This window comes from Pristis pectinata, chromosome 33, assembly GCF_009764475.1.
Source record: "Pristis pectinata isolate sPriPec2 chromosome 33, sPriPec2.1.pri, whole genome shotgun sequence".
NCBI classification, from domain to species: domain Eukaryota; kingdom Metazoa; phylum Chordata; class Chondrichthyes; order Rhinopristiformes; family Pristidae; genus Pristis; species Pristis pectinata.
This window is the reverse complement of record NC_067437.1, coordinates 2644774-2668311: the sequence shown is the minus strand read 5'-3', so window position 1 is coordinate 2668311 and position 23538 is coordinate 2644774. Positions and strand designations below refer to the sequence as shown.

Genomic DNA, 23538 nt, shown 5'->3' with positions numbered 1-23538 from the left:
AACTCCTTGCCACGTACAGCAGTGGAGGCCAGGTCAGTGGGGGCGTTCAAGGAGGAGATAAATAGATATCTAAATAGTCAGGGTATCAAGGGATATGGGGATAAGGCTGGTAATTGGGATTAGAATAGTTTTTTTTCTTTCTTTCTTCTTCTTCCCCCATTCCCCATTTCTCATTTCTATTTCCCTTTCCTTGGAGCAGACTCGATGGGCCGAATGGCCTGCTTCTGCTCCCTTGTCTTGTGATCTTGTGATCTTGTGGCAGCCAACTTGCACGTCAGATATTTCTACAGATAATGACCAGATTATTTTTGTTGATGTTGTCTGAAGGATGAATATTGACACTGGGATGAGGGGGAGAAGTACTTTGCTCTTTGAAATAGTGCTGTGGGATCTTTTATGTCCATCTGAAAAATTCATGGGATTAAAATAGAAATTGCTGGAGATACTTAGCAGGTTAGGCAGTACTTGTAGAGAGAGAAATAGAGTTGACCATTCAGGTTGATGACCTTTCAGGGGAACAAAGGAGAGACACAAAAAAAGTGCTGGAATTAAAGGATGCAGAGAGACCTTTGTTTTTTTTCCTCTATCCTTGCTCAACCCCTCTACTTACATCCTCCAGACAGATCAGCTGTGATTAACAAGCCACCCTGACCTCCCTCTCGGATAGCACAAACCACATGTGTGTCACAAGAGATTCTGCAGATGCTGGAAACTGGAGCAACATACACAAAATGCTGGAGGAACTCAGCAGGTCAGTCCAGATGAAGGGTCTCGGCCTGAAACGTCGACTGTTCCTTTCCCTCCATCGATGCTGCCCGACCTGCTGAGTTCCTCCAGCAACTTGTCTGTGTTGCATGTGTGTCATTTGGATTCTCCTAGTCTCCAACCAACAGAGTTTCCCTTTGTTCTCTCCACCCCTCCCTCTTCTCCACAACATCAAGCACAATTATTTTCCCAGTTTTTTAGTTTTTGATGAAAAGTATTGACCTGAAATGTTAACTCTGTTTCACCCCCATGTAGTGTTTCTCCAGCAGTTTCCACTTCTATCTCACCTACACTTTTAGGTGGATTTAGCAGATTTCACGGCACTGTTTCAAAGATCAGATAGTTCTCCTATTGCTTTGGCGTCAATATTTAACTCCCAGTCAACATTAACAAAACAGATAATATGGTTGTAATCAGCAAGGTTTTTTTTAGAATAGACAGGACCTCTGTTTAATGACTCTTCCAGCAGAGATCCCCTTGGTACTGCATTGGAATGGCAGCCTAGATTTTGTATTTATGGGTAATAAGTGCTGGCCTTGCCAGTAATGTTCACACCCACTGAATGCATCAAAAAGGAACACATTTAAGTGGTGCTTCAGATCTTGCTCTTTCTATTCCATTGAAGACCTCGCCATCAGTTGCTTTCAAAAATACAAATGTCTGTGTCTGTAGACAACTTGCCTGCAGACGAAATCCTCAGACTGCAGATCAAACTCCTTTCTGACACTTATACCTTGCCACTTCTTGGCATCTGTCAGAAAACAAATAGACACATGGTATTAAACGAGAAATCCTTGCACCATGGCAAAGCTTCGTTTAATTCCCTGAAAAGATTTTGTATGTGCTCGCCAAAACCATTGTCAACTGATTGATTTCCCTGGGCAGTAGCAATTACATCTGAAAGCAGGTATAGCTGGGTACCTGATTCAAGCTTCACAAGACTCGGCCACATGTAATCACAATATAAAGTGCTGGAACACTCTGCAAGTCAGGCAGCATCAGCCCACTACATCATCGGCACATCCCTCCCCACCATCGGAAATATCTACATGAGGCACTGCTTCAAGAAGGCAACATCCATCCACCATCCAGACCATGCCATCTTCTCACAGCTACCATTGGGCAGGAGGTACAGAAGCCTGAAGTCCCACACCACCAGGTTCAGGAACAGCTACTTCCCTTCAACCATTCGGTTCTTGAACCAACTGACACAACCCTAATCACTACTTCTGTATCGCAACACTATGACCACTTAGCACTGCAATGGACTTTTTTTGTTCTAATTGTGTTCTTTTTGTATAATTTAGTATAATTTATATTTAATTTATGTTTTTCTTGTGAATATTGTGAATCTGATACTGTGTTCCTGTGATGCTGCTGCAAGTTTGTCATTGCACCTGTGCATACATGGACTTTTGCATCTGACAATAAACTCCATTTTGGCTTTGACTTTGAGTTGTGACAAAAAGTCATTGACCTGAAACATTGACTGTCTCCATCTTCACTGATGCTGCCTGACCTGATGAGTATTTTCATCATCTTTTCTGTTTGTTTTAGATTTCCAGCATTTGGAGCATTTTCATTTTGGCTTCCCACATGGATGTCGGGGGATATTGGATGTAGATTTGGATCAGGCTGTGCTGTGGTGGCCTGGGTCAGTGTCCGGGTCAAGATGATTTGCTTTGTGTTGCTACACATGTTCTCCTCTGTTCCTGAACAATTGTAGGTGCTTCATGACGGCTACCTTGTGCACCCATTCTCACCTGCATCTACCTCAGCTGTACACTCTCAACATCAACACCCTGACGGTGGAAACAGAGCCAGGAGGGGGTCAGGTGCACAGCTGGGGGAGGAGGTTGGACCGTGGCTGGGGAAGGCGTAAGTATCGCTAACAATTTGTCCTAGTCTGGCCACATGGACGCTACGGCCAAAAAAACTCACCAGCGCCTCCGGAAGGCTAAGGAAATTCGGCATGTACCTGTTGACTCTCACCAATTTTTATAGATGCACCATAGAAAGCATCCTATCCGGATGCATCATGGCTTGGGATGGCAACTGTTCTGCCCGAGACTGCAATAAATTGCAGAGAGTTGTGGACACAGCTCAGTTCATCATGGAAACTAGCCTCCCCTCCATGGACTCTGTCTACACTTCCTGCTGCTTCAGCAAAGCAGCCAACATAATCAAAGACTCCCCCCCACCCCAGTCATTCTCTCTTCTCCCCTCTCCCACTGGGCAGAAGATACAAAAGCTTGAAAGCACACACCACCAGGTTCGAGGACAGCTTCTACCCCACTGTTATCAGACTCTTGAACCTCTCAAATGCTAAAAGAAGAACTCTTGAATTCATTATCTCCCAATCTACCTCGTTGTGGCCCTCGCACTTTTTTATCTACCACACTGCACTTTGCACCTGTGCTATATTCTGTATTCTGTTTTTTTTTACTACCTTGATGTACTTAGGTATGGAATAATCTGTCTGGACAGCTCGCAGTTGAAAGCTTTTCACTCTATCTCGGCACACGTGACAATAATAAACAAATAATAAGGAACCAGACTTGAGGTCATGATCTGGATGCTGAAGTGAGTCAGTGGGGTGCAGGACGTGGGGGGGATCGGGTACTGGGGGCAGGGACTGGAGGGGGGGAGTGGGCAGGAGCTGGAGTGTGGCCAGGACTGGTGCAGGAGGGCCAGAGTGTGGTGGGACTGGGAGGGGTGCATGGAGCAGGGCAGGGATCACGTGCAGGGGGACTGGTGTGTGGCCGGGACCAGGTGTGGGTGGGGTCAGAACATGGGTGGGACCAGGAGCGGGAAGGGAGGGCCGTGCAGAACGAGGCAGGGACTGGGAGTGGAGGGCCCAGGGTGTGGTCAGAACCCTGGTTCAGATGGGACGAGCGAGCCTGGGACCATGTGTAGGGAGGGAGGGGTGCAGCCTGAGCAAGTTTGGGACTGGGAGTGATGGGGCAGGAGGCTGAAACTAAGTGTGGAGGGGGTGGGAAGGGAGTGGAGCGCAGGCAGGGGGTGAGGGATCCAGAGTGTGGCTGGCACTGAACAGACAAGACAGAGTGTGGCCCAGTCTAGGTGTCGGGTGGGGAGGGGGCAGAAGGTGGCTGGGATTGGGAGCAGGATGACTGGAGTGTGGCTTGGGCTGTGTGTGGGGTTTACAAATTGTGGCACGGACTGTGACTGGGGTAATGCTTGCCTCTCTGAGTGGCACATGATGGGCAGAAGGTAGTCAGCTCAAAGAGCAAGGTGGTAGGTACAAGTCATTCTGGAGGGGCAAACCAGAAGTGCCTCCCATCGTGGAGTGATCTTTGTGCTGTCAAGAATGAGCTGGTCTTGATTCAAAGTGACTCTCCCTGTTGAACAAGGCAATATCTCATGATTCCCCTGGCTCACTCTGAACCAGCATGTCATCATCGACAGCGTGTAGGCCCCAAGGAAGCAATGGATGACACCAGGAAGGACATTGTTACATGTACCCAAAGGCTTAATTTTAGCATCACATCTCAAAGATGGCATCTCCTGGAGTGCAATATTCTCCCAACGTTGCACTGGGATCATCAGCATGGAATTATGTGCTCAAATCTCCAGTGTGGGTAAGAGTGCTCCAACTGATCCATGTATCCCTTTGGGTGGCTGGAGGTGGCTTAGAGTAGAGTTTGATAATGTTTCAGCTTGAGATTTGATGTTATTTCCCAAAGAAATGAAAAGAGTGCGGTGTTGTTTCTGGGAAAAAGACACCACCTCCTTGATTATTACAATAATTTGAATCTGCACTCACACAATGATCTTACGGAAGATGTACCCTCTTCTACTCTCTGCAAAACTGGTAGGATCCCATACTTCCTACCTTTCCCTTTCTGCTCTGGCAATGAGTGATTTACTCAGCCGCTTCAAAGGAGACTTGAGGCAAAACAAGAAATTGTATTTCTTTACATAGAACATAGAAGAGTACAGCACAGAACAGGCCCTTCGGCCCACAATTTTGTGCTGACATAGCTATTCCCTCCTACCTACAGAATGCCCATATCCCTCTTAAAAGCCCCCAATGAATTTGTCTCCACCACCCTATCAGGCAACACATTCCAGGATCCACCACTCTCTGTAAAAAATGTACCTCTCACATCTGTTCTGAACCCCTCTCACCTTAAATGCATGCCCTCTGGTATTGGATTACTCAATAATGGGAAAAAGATATTGCTTGTCCACCCTATCTATGCCCTTCTTTACTGCCTTTCATGTCCTTGGGAAGTCTCCAAACACTTGGCAGCCGATAAGAATATAAGTGGGAGGGTAGGCTATATGGCTCCTTGAGCTTTCTCCATTAAGGCTAGACATCTACATTTAATCCACTGTAATTTATCCCCAGTCCTTTGATTATCAGGATTCTGCTGGTGTTGGTCTTGAACGCACTTCATGGTTGAGCAGCCACAGAGCTCTGGGATAGAAACTTCGAAGAATTCGCAAGCCTTTGAGTGAACAAATGTATCCCAGTCCCAAATGTAAATCACAGGACCATCACCTTTAGGTGTAGATTTTCCAGTCAGGATATATAGTCTCTCAGCTTCTCCGCATTAAAACCTATGCATATGGCACAGAAGCAGGTTATTTGATCCAACTAGCGTATGGAGACATTTATGCTCCTCTGGAGCCTCTTCCCCTCTTTCCTTGTCTAAATCGACTACCATAACACTCTATTCCTTTGTCCATTATGTGCATATCCATCCTCCCCTTAGATGTGTCTGTACCATTCATTCCATCCATTCCTATGGAAGCAAATTTCTTATTCTCATTGCTGTTTGACAAAAGAAGTTTCTTCTGAACTCCCCATTAGATTTCTTGGTGGCTATCTTATAATAGTGGCCCCTCATTATGCTTTTCCCCACAGGTGAAACACAATCTTTGCACCCACTCCAGCAAAACCTTTCATCATATTAAAGACCTCTGCTAGTCACCCTACAATCTTTTCTTAAGATGAAAGAGACACAGTCTGTTCACCCTTTCCTGAGGTGTGTATCCTCACATTCCTGGCATCAACCTTGGAAATCTTCTTGGCACAAACTACTCTGTCAAGCACTCCACTAGTTTTATGTTTCAATGAGATCATTTCTTATTCTTTAAAGCTCTAAATAGCATACTTTGTATATTGCTCTATCCTCATACATCTCTCCAAGAATGCTGTATTGTTCCAATTCTGGACTGTTGTGCAAACCTGATTTCCTTAACTCTTTCTCTTCAGCTTTCTTACATTCTCAAGTCCTATCTCTGACCACACCACCTCTCCCTCTTCCTCTGAACACTCCTTGAAACATATTTTGTTGTTGAAGATTTCCGTCACAGTAATTCCCTCAGATTGTAGTATCTTCTAAAAATATATGCTCAAGTTTCTGAACCTTTCAGCCACATCATTATGTCTCATTCCCGAGCCAAGACTAAGAACATGCTATATTCGAGTGGAGATATGAATGGGCCAGACTGAGTGAGGATGTTAGAGCTCCTCGCTAAAGGATGTTATACCAGGTAAATTTGATATGCAAAAGGAATTTTAAGTAACTACAGCTTGGCTGCTGCCGCCTATAAATCTGTAAAATTGCTAACGCTGCATCTGTCAATCAGTTAGAGTTGGGACTGGTTGTCGGTTCACAGGAGACGATTGTTCAGCCAACGAGCAACTTATTCAGCAGACAGTCTATCTGAAGAGCAGAGGAGACAAATTATAGTAACGTCTCCCGGTAAAAGCAGGGCAAATTTTCCGGAAAAAATTGTAGCTGGTGGAGGATATTTACACATGAATTCTGCATATAACAGTAATCTCAATAATTTACGGTAATGCTACAAATGAGCCTGATTGCTGGAGGAATTAATCTCCACTCTGGCTGGTTATAACGTCATTATTATATATAGCCAAAACAAAGCCTCTAATTCTGGTGGCATACTGCTGGTTTTATGGCTAAATAAATGGGTCTTTTTCAGACTGGAAGGAGATAACTTGTGGAGTACCACAGGGATCAGTTCTTGGCCCATTATTGTTCACTGTTTACATTAATGACCTGGAGGAAGGAACAGTGTGTAAACGTTTCCAAATTTACTGATAATAGTAAATTTGGTGGAAGGGCATGTTGTGATAAGGATATCGATTGAGTGAGTGGGCAAAAGACTGGCAAATGGAGTTTAATGTGGGGAGGTATGAGGTCATGCACTTCAGGAAGAGAAATCAAAAGGCAGATTCTTATCTAAATAGAGAGACTGCAAATAAGTGTAGTGAGGGATCGAGGTGTTCTAGTGCATGAATCACAAAGAGATAGCAGGCAGGTCCAACAAGTAGTTATGAAGGAAAATGGCATTTTGGCCTTCATTTCAAAGGGGTTGGAGTTTAAAAAGAGGGAGGTTTTGTTGCAGCTGGACAGGGTGTTAGTGAGGCCACACCTGGTATACTGCGCACAGTTTTGATCCCCTTAAAAAAAAGCAAGAGTGACCTTCGAGGCAGTACAAAGCAGATTCACCAGGCTCGTTCCTGGGATGAGTGGGTTGTCCTACCAAGAGAGACTAAATAGTTTGGGCCTGTAGTTCTTGGAGTTTAGAAGAATGAAGGGTGACCTTATTCAAACAAATAAGGTCCTAAGGGGGCTTGACAGGGCAGATGTTTGAAAGTTTTCTTTAGTGGGAGAGTCTTGAACAAGGGGACTACGAACAATAATTACAAGATAAGGGGTCGGTTTCTTAAAACTGAGGTTAGAAGAAATCTCTTCTCACAGAGGGTGGTAAATCTCTGGAATTCTCTGCCCTGGTGGGTGGTGGAAGCTGGATCATTAGAAGTTCTTAAAATGAAGGTGAATAAATATTTGATAGTTTGAGGAACAGAGGGGTATGCAGAAATGGCACAGAAGAGGAGTTGAGACCAGTGTAGATCAGCGATGATCATATTAGATAGTGGGGCAGGCTTGAAGGACCTGCTCCTGTTAACTTCTTGTGTTCTTGTGATGCACATTGTGAGGCTCACAGAAGCACTCACTTCATCATGTGCTTTGTGTTCCAAGGTGCTTGATGATGAGACTGAGTGAAGAGAATTCTATGTTATGGAGCTGATACACTTCATCATGCTGACCACAGCATTCAAAACCATAACACAGAGAGTGGTGGGAGGACTGAGGAACGGAAGAACTCTTATCTAATGACTCAAGAGCAGTTATGACCCAGGTCACCATGGGAGCTTTTCCAGGAATCCCAGCTGTTTGATCTTTGATTCAAAATATATGGATAATCATTAGTTTCTTATTCTGTATAATCTGCATCTGTGCCCCCACAATAAAATTATAGAAGATTACAGCATGGAAACAGGCCATCCAGCCCCCCAGGTCTGCCCCAGTCTTTTTCCCAATCTGTTAATATTCTGCCTTATCCCAGCACTTTCTTCATTCCCTTTTGAGGAAGTTAATGGACTTTTGTATCAATGATATTTTGTGGGGAAAATTCCAACAAGCCTCCTGACTAGAAAAATTGCCTCTAACACCCCCATCATTTTATTTTGTTTTATAACATTAATTGATGCAGCAAGCTTACAGAGGTCATAGAACAGTACAGCACAGGAAAAGGCCCTTCAGCCAACAGTGTCTGTGCCGACTGTGATGCCAATCAAATCCAATCCATCTGCCTGCACTTGGTCTATATTCTTGCCTGTTCATGTGCCTGTGTAAATGCCTCTTTAGCGTTGCTAATCTATCTGCTTCACCACTTCCTCTGATCACTCACGGTTCCAGGCACCAACCACTCCGTGTGAAAAATTGCCTGGTAAATCTCCTCTGAACTTTACCCCTCTCACCTGAAAACTACGTCCTCTAGTTTTTGATATTTTTACTCTGGGAGAAAGACTGACTACGTACCCTATCTGTACCTCTCATAATTTCATAAACTTCTATCACGTATCCCCTCAGCCTCTGCCACCAGAGTTTGTCCAACCTCTCCTTATAGCTCAAACCCTCTAATCCAGACAGCATCCTGGTAAACCTCTTCTGCACCCTCTCCAAAGCCTCCACATCCTTCCTGTAATGGGGCAGTTGCATTTACACCATGTTACACAGTGTTGGTTCATTGAATCCAGTGAGAGAGAAACTATTAAAATAGTTCTGAGCTTGGTATCAATGTTGGTCTCCAAATAAGCTGAGAAGGAAAATTTATTGGAATTAATTGGATTGCTCTTTCAAATGAGCTGGCATGGGCATGCTGGAGTGACTGGCCTCCTTCTGTGTTCTATGATTCATCCACATCAACTCTGAGGTCATTTGAGGTGACTTAGGACAGATATACAGCTTAGCAAAGGCTTGCTGAAACCTGAGATTTCCCACTGGGACCTGCTTTCGAGCACTTTAACCAATTCACCTGAACCAGCTAACTTCAGGGATCAGCGAGTGGGTCACCAAACAGTATCACCACCTGCCAACAACACATGAAAGGTATATACATTACAGGAACTATAGGGTCATTTCAACTGATCATCTGATTATCTCACACCTAATGGGGTTTGAAAAGTTTCAATCCTAGGGAAAGACCATTGGCAAAAACAACTCAAGTAGAAAATGCTCCCAGATTTCACCCTCAGTTTCTAACTGGTGCATTGATTTCAGTGAACAGTCGGGATGTTTTAAACTTTAAATTGGAAGCTGCTGGGGTTAACCTCTCTTGGCATGCAATTTTTATCATATTACTTAACGTATATGTATTAACACAGCTCTACATCCGTTCAAGGTAAAAGCAGTTATATATTTTTGTAGGATAAAAGCAGCAGGAAAGGCAGCCCCTGTGGAGAGAGAAACAGAGCTATTGTTACAGATCAATGCTCCTTCATCAGAAGGGCCATTGAATTGAAATGTTAACTCTGTTTCTTTCTCCATAGATGTCTCCTGCTTTGTTGAATGTTTCCAGCACTTCTTTTGTTTTTTATTTCAGATTTCCACCATCTGCAGATTGTTTTTTGCTTCTCAATCATGTTTCTCTATTTGTTCTATCTACTAAAGTGGGACAATACCTGTTATGGCAAATGGTTTAATTAACTTTTCTCCCTAAGAGCAAATGTTAGAAGCCAATTTTGCATCTAATCTGGTTCAAGGTTAACACCAGTTAACATTTACAGAGTCTTCCACTTAGCCCATTATATTGGTTCTGATTCTTTGATAAAGCAATCCAAGTAACCCTAGTCTTCCTATACTTTCCATGACACCATGTCTGTCTTATGTATTTAACCTAGACTGAATCAGCTTTCACTGCCGTTTCATGCAATGCATTCCACTCACCATGTAGATGATTTTCACTTCTGGTTCTATTGGCAAACACCTTAATTCTGCCTCTTTTGGTTATCGTAACAAACTATCTCATAATCTTGAATCAACACACAAAGGAGCTGGAGGAACTCAGCAGGTCGGGCGGCATCTATGGAGGGAAATCAACAGTCGACATTTTGGGTCGAGACCCTTCATCATCAGGAATGTGTCTTTATAGTTTTGAATGTTTCTTATACTTTTCCTTAATTTTTCTACTGTATGAATAATCTAGTTTCTGTAGCCATCCACATATCACTCTTGTTAATGCGCCTTCTTTAAGGTCTCGACATTCTTCTTTTGTTGTGCAGGGCCCAGAATTGGGCTCAATAATCAAGCTGAGTCCTAAACCAGTGTTTTAAAAGGCTCAGCATAATTTCCTTACTCTTGGTTTACCTTTGTTTGGTTTTGTCTCCTGGTGTCCAGTCAATGTGGGCCGTTATGGTGGTGCATTTCTATGGTTATCTTTTCTGTCTGTACTACTTCATTAAGTTGTCTATTTGAAGCCAGACAGAGTGCATTGGCTCAGTGTTTAAAAAGGGGGAAAATCGTCGACCACCCTTACACTCCACTCAGTCTATGCTCACCTAGTATGGGTCACCCTTAGAAATGCAGATACTTGGAAAATGCAGATACATGGATTGGAAAGGTTTAGGAGGTCATGGGCCAAATGTTGGCAAATGGGAATAGCTTAGGTGGGGGATCTTGGTTGGCATGGACCATTTGGGTCTGTTTCCATGCTGTTTAACTCTATGACTCTATGACTCCATGACCTGTTAACACCTCCATTCCTTTAACCTAGATACATTGAATTTAGTGTCATTATATGTCCAGCCTAGATCTTGGGATGGAATCCAGGCTATTTCTCGCTTCATTGGCAAATTTATCAAACATTGACCATGATTTCTGTTGGCATTGCATGATTCAAGAAACAACCTGCATTTCTATTGTATACATCAGGACATCCCAAAGTGCCTTTTAGCCAATGAGGTACCTTTTGAAGTGTGGTGACCATTGTCATGTAGGAAAGATGACTAACTGCAGTAGGAAGCAGCAATGCTACAAATACAACTCTACATTCCAAGGAACTGGTGCAAAAGGGGTTGAAATGTGCAGAGTATGGGTCACATTATAGAATTGGGGAGGGGAGGGGTTATACTTTCAAGGAAATCTGGATGACCAGCCATGGTGCAATAACTAGCCAGAGTGCACAGACTGAGCTGCTTTCCACCAGATAAGCTCCCAGTGGTCAGAGTCCAGAATGGAATAGGCTGATGAAACCCTTACCCCGTGCCTTTGCTTTAAATCATGGTTAATCTTTATCAAGATTCCATTTAATCCTCCTTGAATCTGTACCCCAAACTACCCTTTCCTATCAAAAAACATCAATATCAATTCTGTAATTTTATTGACACATGTCCTTTGGAAGAGAGGGAGTATCACAGACCTTTGTGTGAGGATGATTCATAGCACCACCCCAGATAGCCTGGCTCTAAATCTGTGGTCACACCTCCCATTGTTCTGGATGGTCCACTAGAGGAAATAGTTAAGATCACTGAATTTTGTATACTTAAGCAAATATAGGCTTGGTCTGCATGATCTATCACCAAACTTCGACCCTATAAAGTTTCTGTATTGTACCAACCTGATGGCTTTCAAACAATCAGGACTCATGCAGGATTTCCACCCGAAACATCAACAACTCCTTCCCCACCACGGATGCTGCTCGACCTGCTGAATTCCTCCAGCAGATTGTTTGTTGTTCCAGATTTCAGCATCTGCGGTCTCTTGAATCACCAACCTGATGGTTTTTACTTCTTTGTATTCCAACCCTCTTGCAATAAAAATTAGCATGATATTAAACTTTTTGATTGTACTTTGTACTTAGCCAGTGGCTTGCAGTGATTTCTCTACTTAGAACATAGAGAAGTATAGCACAGTACAGGCCTTTCAGCCCACGATGTTGTGCCGACCTATATAAACCTATTCTATGATCAGTCTTGAACTTGAACTCTTCTTTGATTTAGAAACTAATTTCTGATCTACCTTTCGTAGGTCTAAGGAAGATCTCCCCATATTGAACTCCATCTGCCAATCCATCAATGTTTTGTTTCAACTTTCTGTTTCCTATCTACTGCCTGCCAGTATTTTGTTCTCTATTCCTTTGTCTTAAGTTGCTTTCAAAACAGGGAAATGTTAAGACTTTAGTACATTACAGGTAAAGCCTTTCAATCTGAGTAAAATACCTATCTATAATACTACAAAATCTATAAAACCTATTTTTTGTTAGTTACCTCTGAAACCACTCCCTACATATCAATGTTAGTAAGATAGCTCAAATTCCACACATTCTTATTCACTAATATCAACTGGAACAAATGTTAATTGGAAATCAAAATAATATCAAGAACATTCTAGTTATCTAATTAACATTTAAACTAGAATAATTTCCCCTTTGCAAATTAAAGCTGATTGACTGAACTGCTCTACCTATTCCTGGTAGTCGACTCTTAACTTCCCAAAGTATGTGTTACGCTAATATTTCCAACAGAGCCTCTCCTTCAGTGGCCATGGAGTGCTTCAGGGTGACCTGAAAGTGCAGTGAATGACAATATACAGATTCAAGCCTTTTCTTTTCAAAGGGCTACAGTTGGCTAGATTTTCTCTTTAATGTGTGCTGTGGATAAAGAAAATCGGTTGATGTTTTCTCCTTAAGATTTCCAGATGGCATTTGATAAGATTATTGTGGAAAATGCTGTAGGAATTAACATGTTGGTGTGGACTGAAGATTGGCTAGCTAACAGGAAACGCTGGGTATATGTAGATTGGTATTTCTTTGTTGGCAAAATGTACCAAGTGGCATGCCAAAGTTGGGGCCTCGACTTTTTACAATTTACATGAATGACTTAGTCATAGAGTGATATAGCATGGAAACAGGCCCTTCGGCCCAACTTGTCCATGCTGACCATGATCCAGACTTCGACGAAGGTGATAAAGGCTTGGTTGCTAAAATGTGCTGATGACACAAAGATATGTCAAAGTAAGTTGTGAAGAGGACATAAGGAGATTACAACGGAATTCAGATGAATCAGTGGATAAATAGATTATAATGTGGGAGGTGTGTAAGTGTCTAATTGGGAATAAAAGCATGGAATCTAAATTGTGGGAGATTGCAGACCTCTGCGATGCAGAGAGATCTGGGTGTCCTAGTGCATAGTTCACAAAAGACTAATATGCAGATGTAACAAGCAATTAGGAAAGCTAACAGAATGGATTTTGTTGCATTTTGGGAAGTTAAACCAGGGCAGGACTTACACAGTAAATGGCAGGTCCCTGGAGAGTGTTGCAATATAGAGAGACCAAGGGGTACAAGTACATAGTTCCCTATAAGTGGCGACACAGGTAGACAGGCTGGTGAAGATGTTTGCACACTTGCCTTCATCAGTCAGGGCATTAAGTACAAGAGTTGGGAGGTCATGTTACAACTGTAAAAGGCGTTGCTGAAACCGCACTTGAAGGAGTATTATGTTCTGGTCACTGAGCTATAGGAAGGGTGTCATTAAGCTGGAAAGGGTGAGAAAATATTAACACGGACATTACCAGTACTGGAGGACTGGATAGGCTGGGGCTATTTTCCCTGGAGCGTTGGAGGTTGAGGGGTGACCTTATAGAGTTGTATAAAATCATGAGGGGTGTAGATAAGGCCAATGATCAGTCTTTTTCCCAGGGTAGGGGAGTCTAAAACTAGAGGGCATAGGTTTGCGAGAGAGGAAAAATTTAAAGTGTATTTGACGGACAACTTTTCACACAGAGGGTGGTGGGTATATGGAATGAACTGCCGGAGGAGGTGGTAGAGGCAGGTAACATTACAACATTTAAGAGGCATTTGGACAGGTACATAGATAGGAAAGATTTGGAGACATATGGACTCCAAACTGGACTAGCTCAGGTAGACAACTTGGTCGGCATGAACAAGTTGGGCTGAAGGGCTTACTTTTGTGCTGTATCACTCTTTGACTCTAATGATATAATTTATTGCTGGGGTGACTGAATTCAAAAGGCACTGATGACACTGTACCTTGAGTACTATGAACATTCTTTGTCTGCTTATTTCAGAACTTTAATGTGTTGGAAGCAGTGCAGAAGAGATTTTGCTTGACCACCACCTGGAGTGTGTGACTTGTTTTATCAGTTTGGACAGGCTAGACTTGTATCATTTGGAGTTTATAAGAGTGAGAGGGAACTTGACTGAAATGGCTAAGATCCTATGGAGTCTTGATAGGGAGGATGTTTCTTCTTCTAGGAGAGTCTAGAAGTAAGAGGTCACTGTTTAAAAATAAGGGGTTGTCCATTTAAGAGTTGGGGTAAACATTTTTATTCTTAGAGGGTTGTGAGTCCTAGGAGCTCACTTTCTCTAAGGACAGTAGAAACAGTGTCTTGGAATATTTTGAAGGCAGATGTAGATAGATAGATACTTGATAACCAAGGAGGTTGGGTGGGGGAAGATTACCACAGGTTGACTGGAATGCAGAACTGAAGTTACAGTCAGATCAGCCATGATCTTACGAAATGGCACAGTAGACTTGAGTGGCCTGCTTCTGCTCCTAATTAATGTTACTCTTTCGAGGTTACAATAGCAACATTCCAATCCAAAGGGTCAACTCCTTGGAAGATTTTCATATGAGCATTCACATTATCCTCATCACCTCGTTTATTAACCCAGAGTAGAAACAACAAAGTGATGCAAGTGTGTCATCCTTCAGTTTCACTAATTTCTCCATTTTGTATACTTCCGTTAAATCTCTTTATTTCCCCACCTTGATCTTGTATATCTGGCACTTCATCCTTGTTCTTCGTTGTAAAGATCAATTTACAAAACACTTGTAAAATGGAAATTGCTGCAGAGTTACTGATTATTAAACCAGGATCTTGTGAATTTTATTTTACTGTGCTTACAGGGAGCAAAGGAGCCTGTAGAAAGTGACTAACAACTAATCTCATTATAAATTTTATAGCCCAATATGGCACAAGGGATTATCTTACATAATAAATGGCAGTAAGCCTTGCTCATTGTATTTTAGCTTATTAACACAGGACTTTTGGGTGCATTTCTTTTAAACTTGGTTTTAACTTTCCTTGAACTGGCACTGGAATCCAGGACACAGGGAGGCCTTCTTGGAAAATAACAAAAAAGATTTGGGTATTAAATTTAATTAAAAACCCTTTCAATCTGTAACATAACATTGTAAAAGTAACAGCTTGTGGACAACAGCAGCATGTCTCCACTGACAAACATTTTTTTTTCTTTTTTTTTACTTAATTTAGAGAATACAGTTGTATGGTTCTGTACAAATTTCTCAAGTTTGACAACATGTATGACATTCAGTAGAAATGTAGAGAAAACGTGTGTTGTTAAAGGACACTACACACTCAACCTGTTACTCCCTTTGCTGGGAGCCTCTGTCTGTTTGGATGGGGGTGAGGTGGTCTGGGCAAAAGCAAAAGACAATAGGGCAGTCACCTTTTTGTTTGAAGGGGGAAAGGACTCAACTAAGTTTCTTTTATCAGTTTGTGGCACAAGCTTGAGATCCTGCAGTTTCTAGAATACAGAACATATGCCAAGACCTGCAAGAGGCCTTCAGCCCTTATAGCTACTTTCATAATGCCCTATCAGTATAGCCATTGACATGGAGTCTCACATCTGATATCTGCATTGTCTACCCTGAAGACGGTATATATTTTTAATTAAAACTAATATTCAGAATTCCTCCAAGCTGTACCTCAGAGTTATAGTTGGGATTATTGCTAAAATGTAATAAAATAATTGGAAACATTAACTTCCTCACAATTTCCATGCTGATTTACGTGGTTCTTGGGTTTCTTTTTGTTACCATTTATTTTTGGGTCTGTCTCCCACTGTCAGACCTCCCGCCTCAACCAGGAGAGTCCACATTGCAGGCTTCATAATTGTTGCTCGACAACAGAACTGCAAGGGCTAGTGGAAAGGATTGGGGTTGGGGGCGTGCACAAAGCTTTTCTGCAGAGAACCTTCCCTTTGGATTCTTCCCCACACTCCCGAGAGCCCTTCGTCCAGGTAACTTTTTGAGGGCAAGTGAACCTGAGTACGTTTTGGAATTCTGGATTGCAAAGGAAACTGACCTTTAGCGAGGGGAGGCAGGCCAGAACTGGTGAGGGTTATCAGAATACGTTGCTGCGACCCACTACATCCCACAGTAAAATAATACCAGAAATGTTAAAATAACCACATTTCCTTTTTTATATATCAACCTCACAACAAGCTTTAAAAATACTGAAGAATCACAAAAAAAAGCAACTCAATAATCCTCATACTCTTTGACGTTGCTAATATTGGGTTCAACTAATCTCAACTCTTTCCAAGTAATAGTTGTATAGAAAAAAATGATTGCTGTGAATTCTTTGGGCTCTACTCAATGCAGAATCATCTTGCCTCCAAATGGAGGAGGAAAGAGGGTTCAGAACAAAAGAGACAAATCATGTAAATGATTGAACAAAAAGCTAACATGTTCCCCAAGCTCCTGCCCTGCTCAATTGGAAGGCAAGACTTAAAGTCAGAGAGAGTGAGGGGCAAAAGGATTTGAGGCTAGTAAATAGGACTCAGCACACTTGCTGCATCCATTACTAGAGGATTTATTTTGTGACTGAAAAGACGCTGTACCACGCATTGCAGTCGGTGATCTAGATCAATCTTGACCTAGAGGTTGGGGCTATTGACAAAGGACGAGAAAGAGCCCATTACACTAGACCAGTAAAAAAAAGTGCATTGACCCATTTTTTTCTTTATAATGAATTTAAAACGTGCTCCCCGCACCACCCTTTTCTTTCGAGAGGAACATTTTCACAATCAAATTTCAAGAGCTGGTGTTTCAGTAAGTTCTCTTGGCCCCACAGAAAGCATTCTTATATGTTGCTTGTGTGTGTGTGTGTGTGTGTGTGTGTGGGGGGGGGGGGGGGGGGGGGTGGGGTAGCTGAATCTCAAGGGTCAAAGTTGAGGTCTTACAGTTATCTGTAAAAATTGGAGTTGGATAATTGGTTGAAATTTTTATCAGATTCCAGCACCCTACAGGCTGTACAGCAACACATCTTGAAGGAGAAAAGATATGAAGGCTCCTAAAATCTTAGCAACAGGACCTTCAGTGGGGCATTTTTTGTAAGAAACCCGCTGCAGCTCCTCCAAGATTCCTTAGGCCCTTGGCCAATGTCTTTGAAGCATTCCATATGAAAATCTCCAACATGTCTCATGGCCCTTCCAGAATCATCATCTTATCTCGATGATGTGGTCCATTCCTAGCTTTGCATTGCAGAACTTCTGACACTGTTTCTGCACCCAAGACAGACGACTTTACATCCAGTGCTGGCCCCTCCAGTTGGTCTCCTTGGCACTCTTGAAAAGCCATAGATAGGGACTTTGTACTTGACTCGGTGTGATGTAACATAAATGGAAATTGTCAGTGTCCGTCAGGACTAAAGGTATTATGGGATCTTCAGATTCTCTTGGTATTAGTTGGATCTGGATGAATTTTTCAAATTTTGACTCTTTAAATGAATCTATCTTGTCACTGGCGATTCCAAATAGACTGAGGAAAATGGAAGTGATGAACAGTGCCAATGATTGCTAGTCTGGAATGTAAGACAATAGACAATAGGAGCAGAAGTAGACCATTCGGCCCTTCGAGTCTGCAACGCCATTTTGAGATCATGGCTGATCCTCAAGGCAAGGGAAATATGTTTGATGGGGCACCGTAGTTGACTGCCAGTATGAAATGTTGGGTCAGGAAAATGAGACTGGAAGGCCAATACAAATGGTTTTTGGTCAGGAATGCAATAATGATAAATGGGACATTGCAAGTGGTTGCTGGTCTGGTCATGAAAACAAGAGTAATATTAGAACATGAATAGCTGCCGGCCTTGCCAAGAAAATATGACTCATGGGACACTGGAAATGGTGGCTTATCTGGATAGATGGAACACTGCAAAAAGCTGCAAGGCTGATCAGGGAGGTGAAACTAATGGAACAATGCAAGTGGCTGCAGGTGTCACCAGGTAAATGGGACGGATGGACAGCGTGAATGGATTCCCGTCTTACCAAGAGAGTGGGGCTGAAGTGACAACGCAAACGGCTGGGATTGACGGCTCTCTGCTTACACTATAAACCCACGAATGCAAAGGGCGGCCCAGTCTTGGGGGGCAGAATCAGGTCGGGGGCGGGGGTGGGGTTTGCAAAGAGGCACCGAGACAAGAGTTCATGCCCAACCCAACCCAACCCGGGGGTGGGGGACGGCGGGGGTCCCCTTGTGCAACTCAAGTGAATGGGACTCAGGCTGACTGACAGCTCCACACCCTCTCTCTCTCTCTCTGGACCGCCGTGCGCCCCCCCCCCCCCCCATCATGGGCCAAAAGCAAGAGGCAGGTGGCAATAAGAGAGGGGAAGGAGGTGTCCACCCCAACACCTCCACCTCACCCTCCCCAGGGTAGGTTCGGGCGGGCGGGTGGCGGGAGGGAGGGTGCCGCTTAGATCTGCGTCTCTTGCACGTTCTCTTTGGAGCCGGACTTGAAGAGGAGCGGTTCGTGCACGGAGTTGTGGAGCGGGTTTTTGGTGCAGTTCAGGGCGGCCGAGGCGGCCGTGTTGTTGTTGTAGTGCGCCTTGTAGGCCGTGTAGTGGTTGAGGTGCTCGCGGTCGACGGCGGGGAGGGCCAGGCAGCTGTCGGCGGGCGTGGAGCCGGCCAGCTCGTCCTCCACGTTGATGATCTCGATGGTGCGGGCCTGGCCGTGGTGCTTGTGCAGCTGGTGCTGCTTGCGCAGCTTGTAGAAGACGATGAGCATGACGGCCGCCATGAAGGTGATGGCCACGAAGCAGCCGATGATGATCTTGGTGGTCTTCATCACGTCGTCCAGCCCGGCCAGCACGTTGTCGCCGGGCTCGGTGGCCAGCGGCACGGTGAACGCCCGCTCCGTCGACTGAGGCGCCAGCGACGTGGTGGAGGCGGCGGCCGAGGACGACGACGACGACGACGACGAGCCCGCGGCCTCCCAGCCCCCTGAGGGGGTGGGCCCGGCCTGGCGCTCGGTGGAGCGGGGCTCGTCCACCACCTCCACCGTCTCCACCGTCACGGTGGTGAAGTAGCTGTAGCTGTTGACGCCGCCCGAACCGCCGCCCGGGCCGCCGCCCGCCAGCCCGCCGTCGGCCGCCGACACGTTGAGCGTGGCGGACGCCGTGGCGTTTCCCGCCGAGTTGCTGACCAGGCAGGTGTAGAGCCCGGTGTCCTGCACCGTCACGTTGGTGAAGTTGAGCGTGCCGTCGTGCAGCACCGAGATGCGCACCCGGTACGAGCCGTGGGTCATCAGCGTCCCGTTGGGCGTCATCCAGTTGACGGAGGTCATGGAGGTGGCGGCGCGGCACTTGAGCTCGGCCGCCATGCCCTCGGTCACGTTGAGGTCGGCGGGCGGCTCGACGATGACGGGCGCGTAGCAGGTGAAGTGGCTCTGGTCCAGCTCGCCCAGGTAGCGGGCCTTGAGGGCGGGCGGCGAGTGGCAGCGGGCGCAGCAGGTGGTGTTGCTGGGCACCGTCTCCTTCAGCCACCAGCTGAGCCACAGCACGTCGCAGTTGCAGTGCCAGGGGTTGTGGTTGAGGTGCACCCGCTCCAGGCGGTGCAGCGGCGTGAAGAGGTCGTGCGGCAGCGACGTCAGGTTGTTGTGGGACAGGTTGAGCTCCTCCAGCGACTGCAGGTCGTCGAAGGCGTTGCGCTCGATCAGCTGCACCTGGGCGTGCATCAGCCACAGCTTGCGCAGGCTGGTCAGGCCCTGGAAGGAGCCGGGCTGGATCACCTCCAGCCGGTTGCCCGACAGCTCCAGCTCCTCCAGGCGCAGCAGCGGCGTCAGGTTGGGGATCTCGGCCAGGTTGCACATGCCCAGGTTGAGGTACCTCAGGTTGACCAGGCCCTCGAACGCCGCGTCCGAGATGTACTCCAGCTTCTTCAGCTCGCCCAGGTCCAGGCGCCGGAGGGACGGCACCCGGTTGAAGGCGTAGGACGGGATGCTCTCGATGGGGTTGTTGCGCAGCCAGAGCTCCCGCAGCTTGGACAGGTACTCGAAGGCGCCGCTGGGCACCGTGGTCAGCCGGTTGTCGAAGAGCTCCAGCGTGTTGAGGCTGGTGAGGCCGTTGAAGGCGCCCACCTCCACCTGGCGGATCAGGTTCTTGCTGAGCTGCAGGATCTCCAGGTGCCGCAGCTGCTTGAAGGTGTCCGCCTTGATCACCTGGATGGCGTTCTCCTGCAGGTTCAGGTAGCGGGTGTTGGTGGAGATGTCGCCCGGCACCTCCCGCAGCTCGTAGCGGGTGCAGATCACTTTGCTGAACTGGTTGCTGCAGGAGCAGCCCTTGGGGCAGACGTGAGGCTGCACCAGCTCGCCGAGCAGGGACAGGGTCCACAGGGTCAACAGCACCAGGCGGCTAACAGTTCTGCCAACGTTGAATCTCATCCTCTGCGTTTGATGTGCCTTCGTCATCATCATCATCATCGCTCCCATTCATAATTTACCCAAGTTTCTTGACCAAAACATCCAGGTGTCTCTGTGGGCTGAAGCAGACAGAGGGTTAATGAGGACCAGGGGGAAAGGGCTCCTGAGATAGCATACCTCTCCGCAAGGGTCGCTCACTCCCAGTCACCGCCTCGCCCTGCATTTCTTTTCTCCTTCGGCTATCTTTCGGGTCCTCTTGAAGACAACAGTTGGAAAAGAATCATAGAAATATTTTGGCGCAGAAGGAGAAAAGAACTGCAGGTCGACAGAGAAAGGGGGATTCTGCCCATTATGTCTATGGATAAAGTGCTGGTCAGTCTAACCCACTGTCCTGCACCAGATCTGTCACCCTGCTGGTTATGTCTTTGTATGCTCGTTATATAAATGTGATTAGATATTCTTCCTCTACCAGGCAGTGGGTTCCAGACCCTTAGACGGACTCGGGGTGGAAAATGTTTTTGTTGTCTGTCATTTAATCCTTCTTTAAATGTCAGCATTCTGTCTTCTGACCCCGCTGCTGAGAGAAATTGAACCTAACTTACTCTATCTAGGACTCTTATAATTTTATGCATCTTGATTAAATCTCCCACTTAGCTTCTTCTGTTTGAAAGCACACAGCCCCAGCCTGTCCAGTTTTTCCTTACAGCTAAAAATTTTTCAGCCCTGGCAATATTATGATAAATCTTTGCATCCTCTCCAGTGCAGTCACAGAATCTGCTTCCCTTGCCCTATCAGTCAATGGACATCAATGGAATAGGGATATTTTTATGTCAGTTAGTAGGTGCACCCCATTGTGGCACTTAGCTTCTCAAGTCTCTTCTGTTGTTCGATTAGGTTGCAGCTGATCTGTGTGTCTCTGTCCTCTTGCCTTTGTTGCAAATTTCCAAGTACCTTGGCCTAACAAAAATCCATCTCAGTTCAGAAACATTGAGTTGATGATCTTCTAATTTCAACCATTTTGGGTGAGAAAATTCCACACTTCCACCGTACCTTGAGTGAAGAAGTGGTTCCTGACACAACTCCTGAATAGCTCAACTCTAATTACGTGCTAAGTCACCTTGTTCTGGACCCTTGTATCCATCCCCCTCTAATCTTTTTTTTATATATCAAGTGCCTCGATTGGATCACCTTTAATCTTATAAAACATTCTAGCCCTTCTAATCTTCTAGGGTCTGAGGTAAAATTGGGATTGAATCTTGCTGGTGATGGATAACTCAAGTTTCCATCACTTAGTACATTTACCAATGGAGATGTGATTACTGTCATTAATCCTTTTCCCATTTGAACCTATGCCAAGTTAACATCAAGTGAGAGAAATAATGCCCAGTTCAGGAATATATATTAATTTGTAGACATACAATATGGCGACCAATGTTGGAAGATTAGATCAAAAACTAGTTCCACTGCATCATCTAGTGGCCATTACTTGCTCCTTCCCAGGTGCTTGTAAAGGCCACAGCTTTGTGACAAACTTGTTTTCCACTGCAGAGGACCCATGGGGTTTAATCTGCTTGTTGTAAAAGGTAACCTGTAATTGCCTTTGAGTGTAATTATTACTTGGTGTAGTAGGGCAGTTTTTTTTTAACTCTTCTTGTAATTCAAGGATCCCTGTGCTAGTAATCCATTGGAACCAGAGTTCAAATTATAACATGAAAATTTGAATTCAGTTTAAAATAATTTCTATGAGTAAAGAGTAGGGATCAATAAAATGGGCAATGAAACTTTTGGAGTGCCTAAAAAACACAAGATCACCAATGTCTATCTGGGTGGGAATTTTGCTACCTTTGCCCAGATTGGGAATCTCCAGTCCCACACCGATATCACTGACACTCAACTGCCCTCTGAAGTGTGTCAGAGAGCAATAAATGTCAGCCTTGCCAGTGATGCACATATCCTGAAATTGAATGCGTTTACAAAAAAGGACCACTGGTTTAATGGTCTATTTTTATTTGGCTCTCAGGCAAGGCCGCATTTATTGCCCAAACACAGTTACAACCGAATAGCTTGCTCATTGAAAGCCACAGCATTAGTCCAATTCTGTTTCTGTTACAAGGGATCTGGAATTTTTATCAGTGATTGGGGAGTGAATTCTGCCCAATTTACATATTAGCCATAAACCCATATTATTTAAAACTTGCCCATTAAATTTGAACCACTTAGCACATACAGGGCATTATCACATGTTGACATTAAGCTCATTAAACATGTTTTATTTAAATACAAGTTATTTTGCTATCAATTAGCATTCTTTTTAATCATTTAGTGTGTGAAAATATGGTGAGCACCAAACAATTCTGCTTTTTCATGCAATGCACTTTTAAATACATTACTGCGTTCCTGCATGTCGGTGTGCATTGCTAATACATGCAAAATATCAGTTGTCAGCCTTGGTCCAGTGAATACAATTTGCAGTCTAGCAGATTCAAGGCTGAGACTTGAGTACAGAAACCATGGTGACATTTTCGTGCAATAATGAGGGGTCGCTGTTAAGTCTAAGTGCCATCTTTCAAGTAAGAGACAAAACCAAGTCTCCCATTTGCTCACTCAGTTGGAAACCCACAGCACTGGCTGAGTGGCAGGGGTGGACTTTCCAGTCCCCTGGTTATCACATCCCTCAACCAACATCACTGAAAGTATCAGCTCTGGCTCAGTGGTAGCTTTCCCTTAACCAACATCACGGAAACTTGGTTAGGAACTCCCCACTCCAGAGATCTGGACACCAATTCAGGCCAGTACTATGGGCAGGCTGTCAGAGGAGATTGTAAATCTTTCCTGTCGGGTGGACTTATAAGATCCCTAAGCACTATTCCAGAGAAAAACATGGAGTTTACCCTTGGAATCATGGCCAGCATTTATCTCTCAACCAACACCAAGGAAATAATTTATATGGTCTTTGTTACATTGC

General features: G+C 44.8%; 1 protein-coding gene across 4 annotated transcripts in view; it reads right to left on the bottom strand.

The window, feature by feature from the left end:
• Positions 1-18516: 18516 nt before the first annotated feature.
• lrrc4ba (leucine rich repeat containing 4Ba) overlaps positions 18517-23538 on the bottom strand; it is a 158081-nt gene continuing 153059 nt past the window's right edge. For all 4 annotated transcript variants that reach the window (XM_052043273.1, XM_052043269.1, XM_052043270.1 and 1 more), the window contains one exon: positions 18517-20692. In XM_052043273.1, coding sequence (XP_051899233.1) covers positions 18630-20642 — 2013 coding nt within the window. In that variant the 5' untranslated portion in view covers positions 20643-20692 and the 3' untranslated portion in view covers positions 18517-18629. The remainder of the gene's footprint in view (positions 20693-23538) is intronic.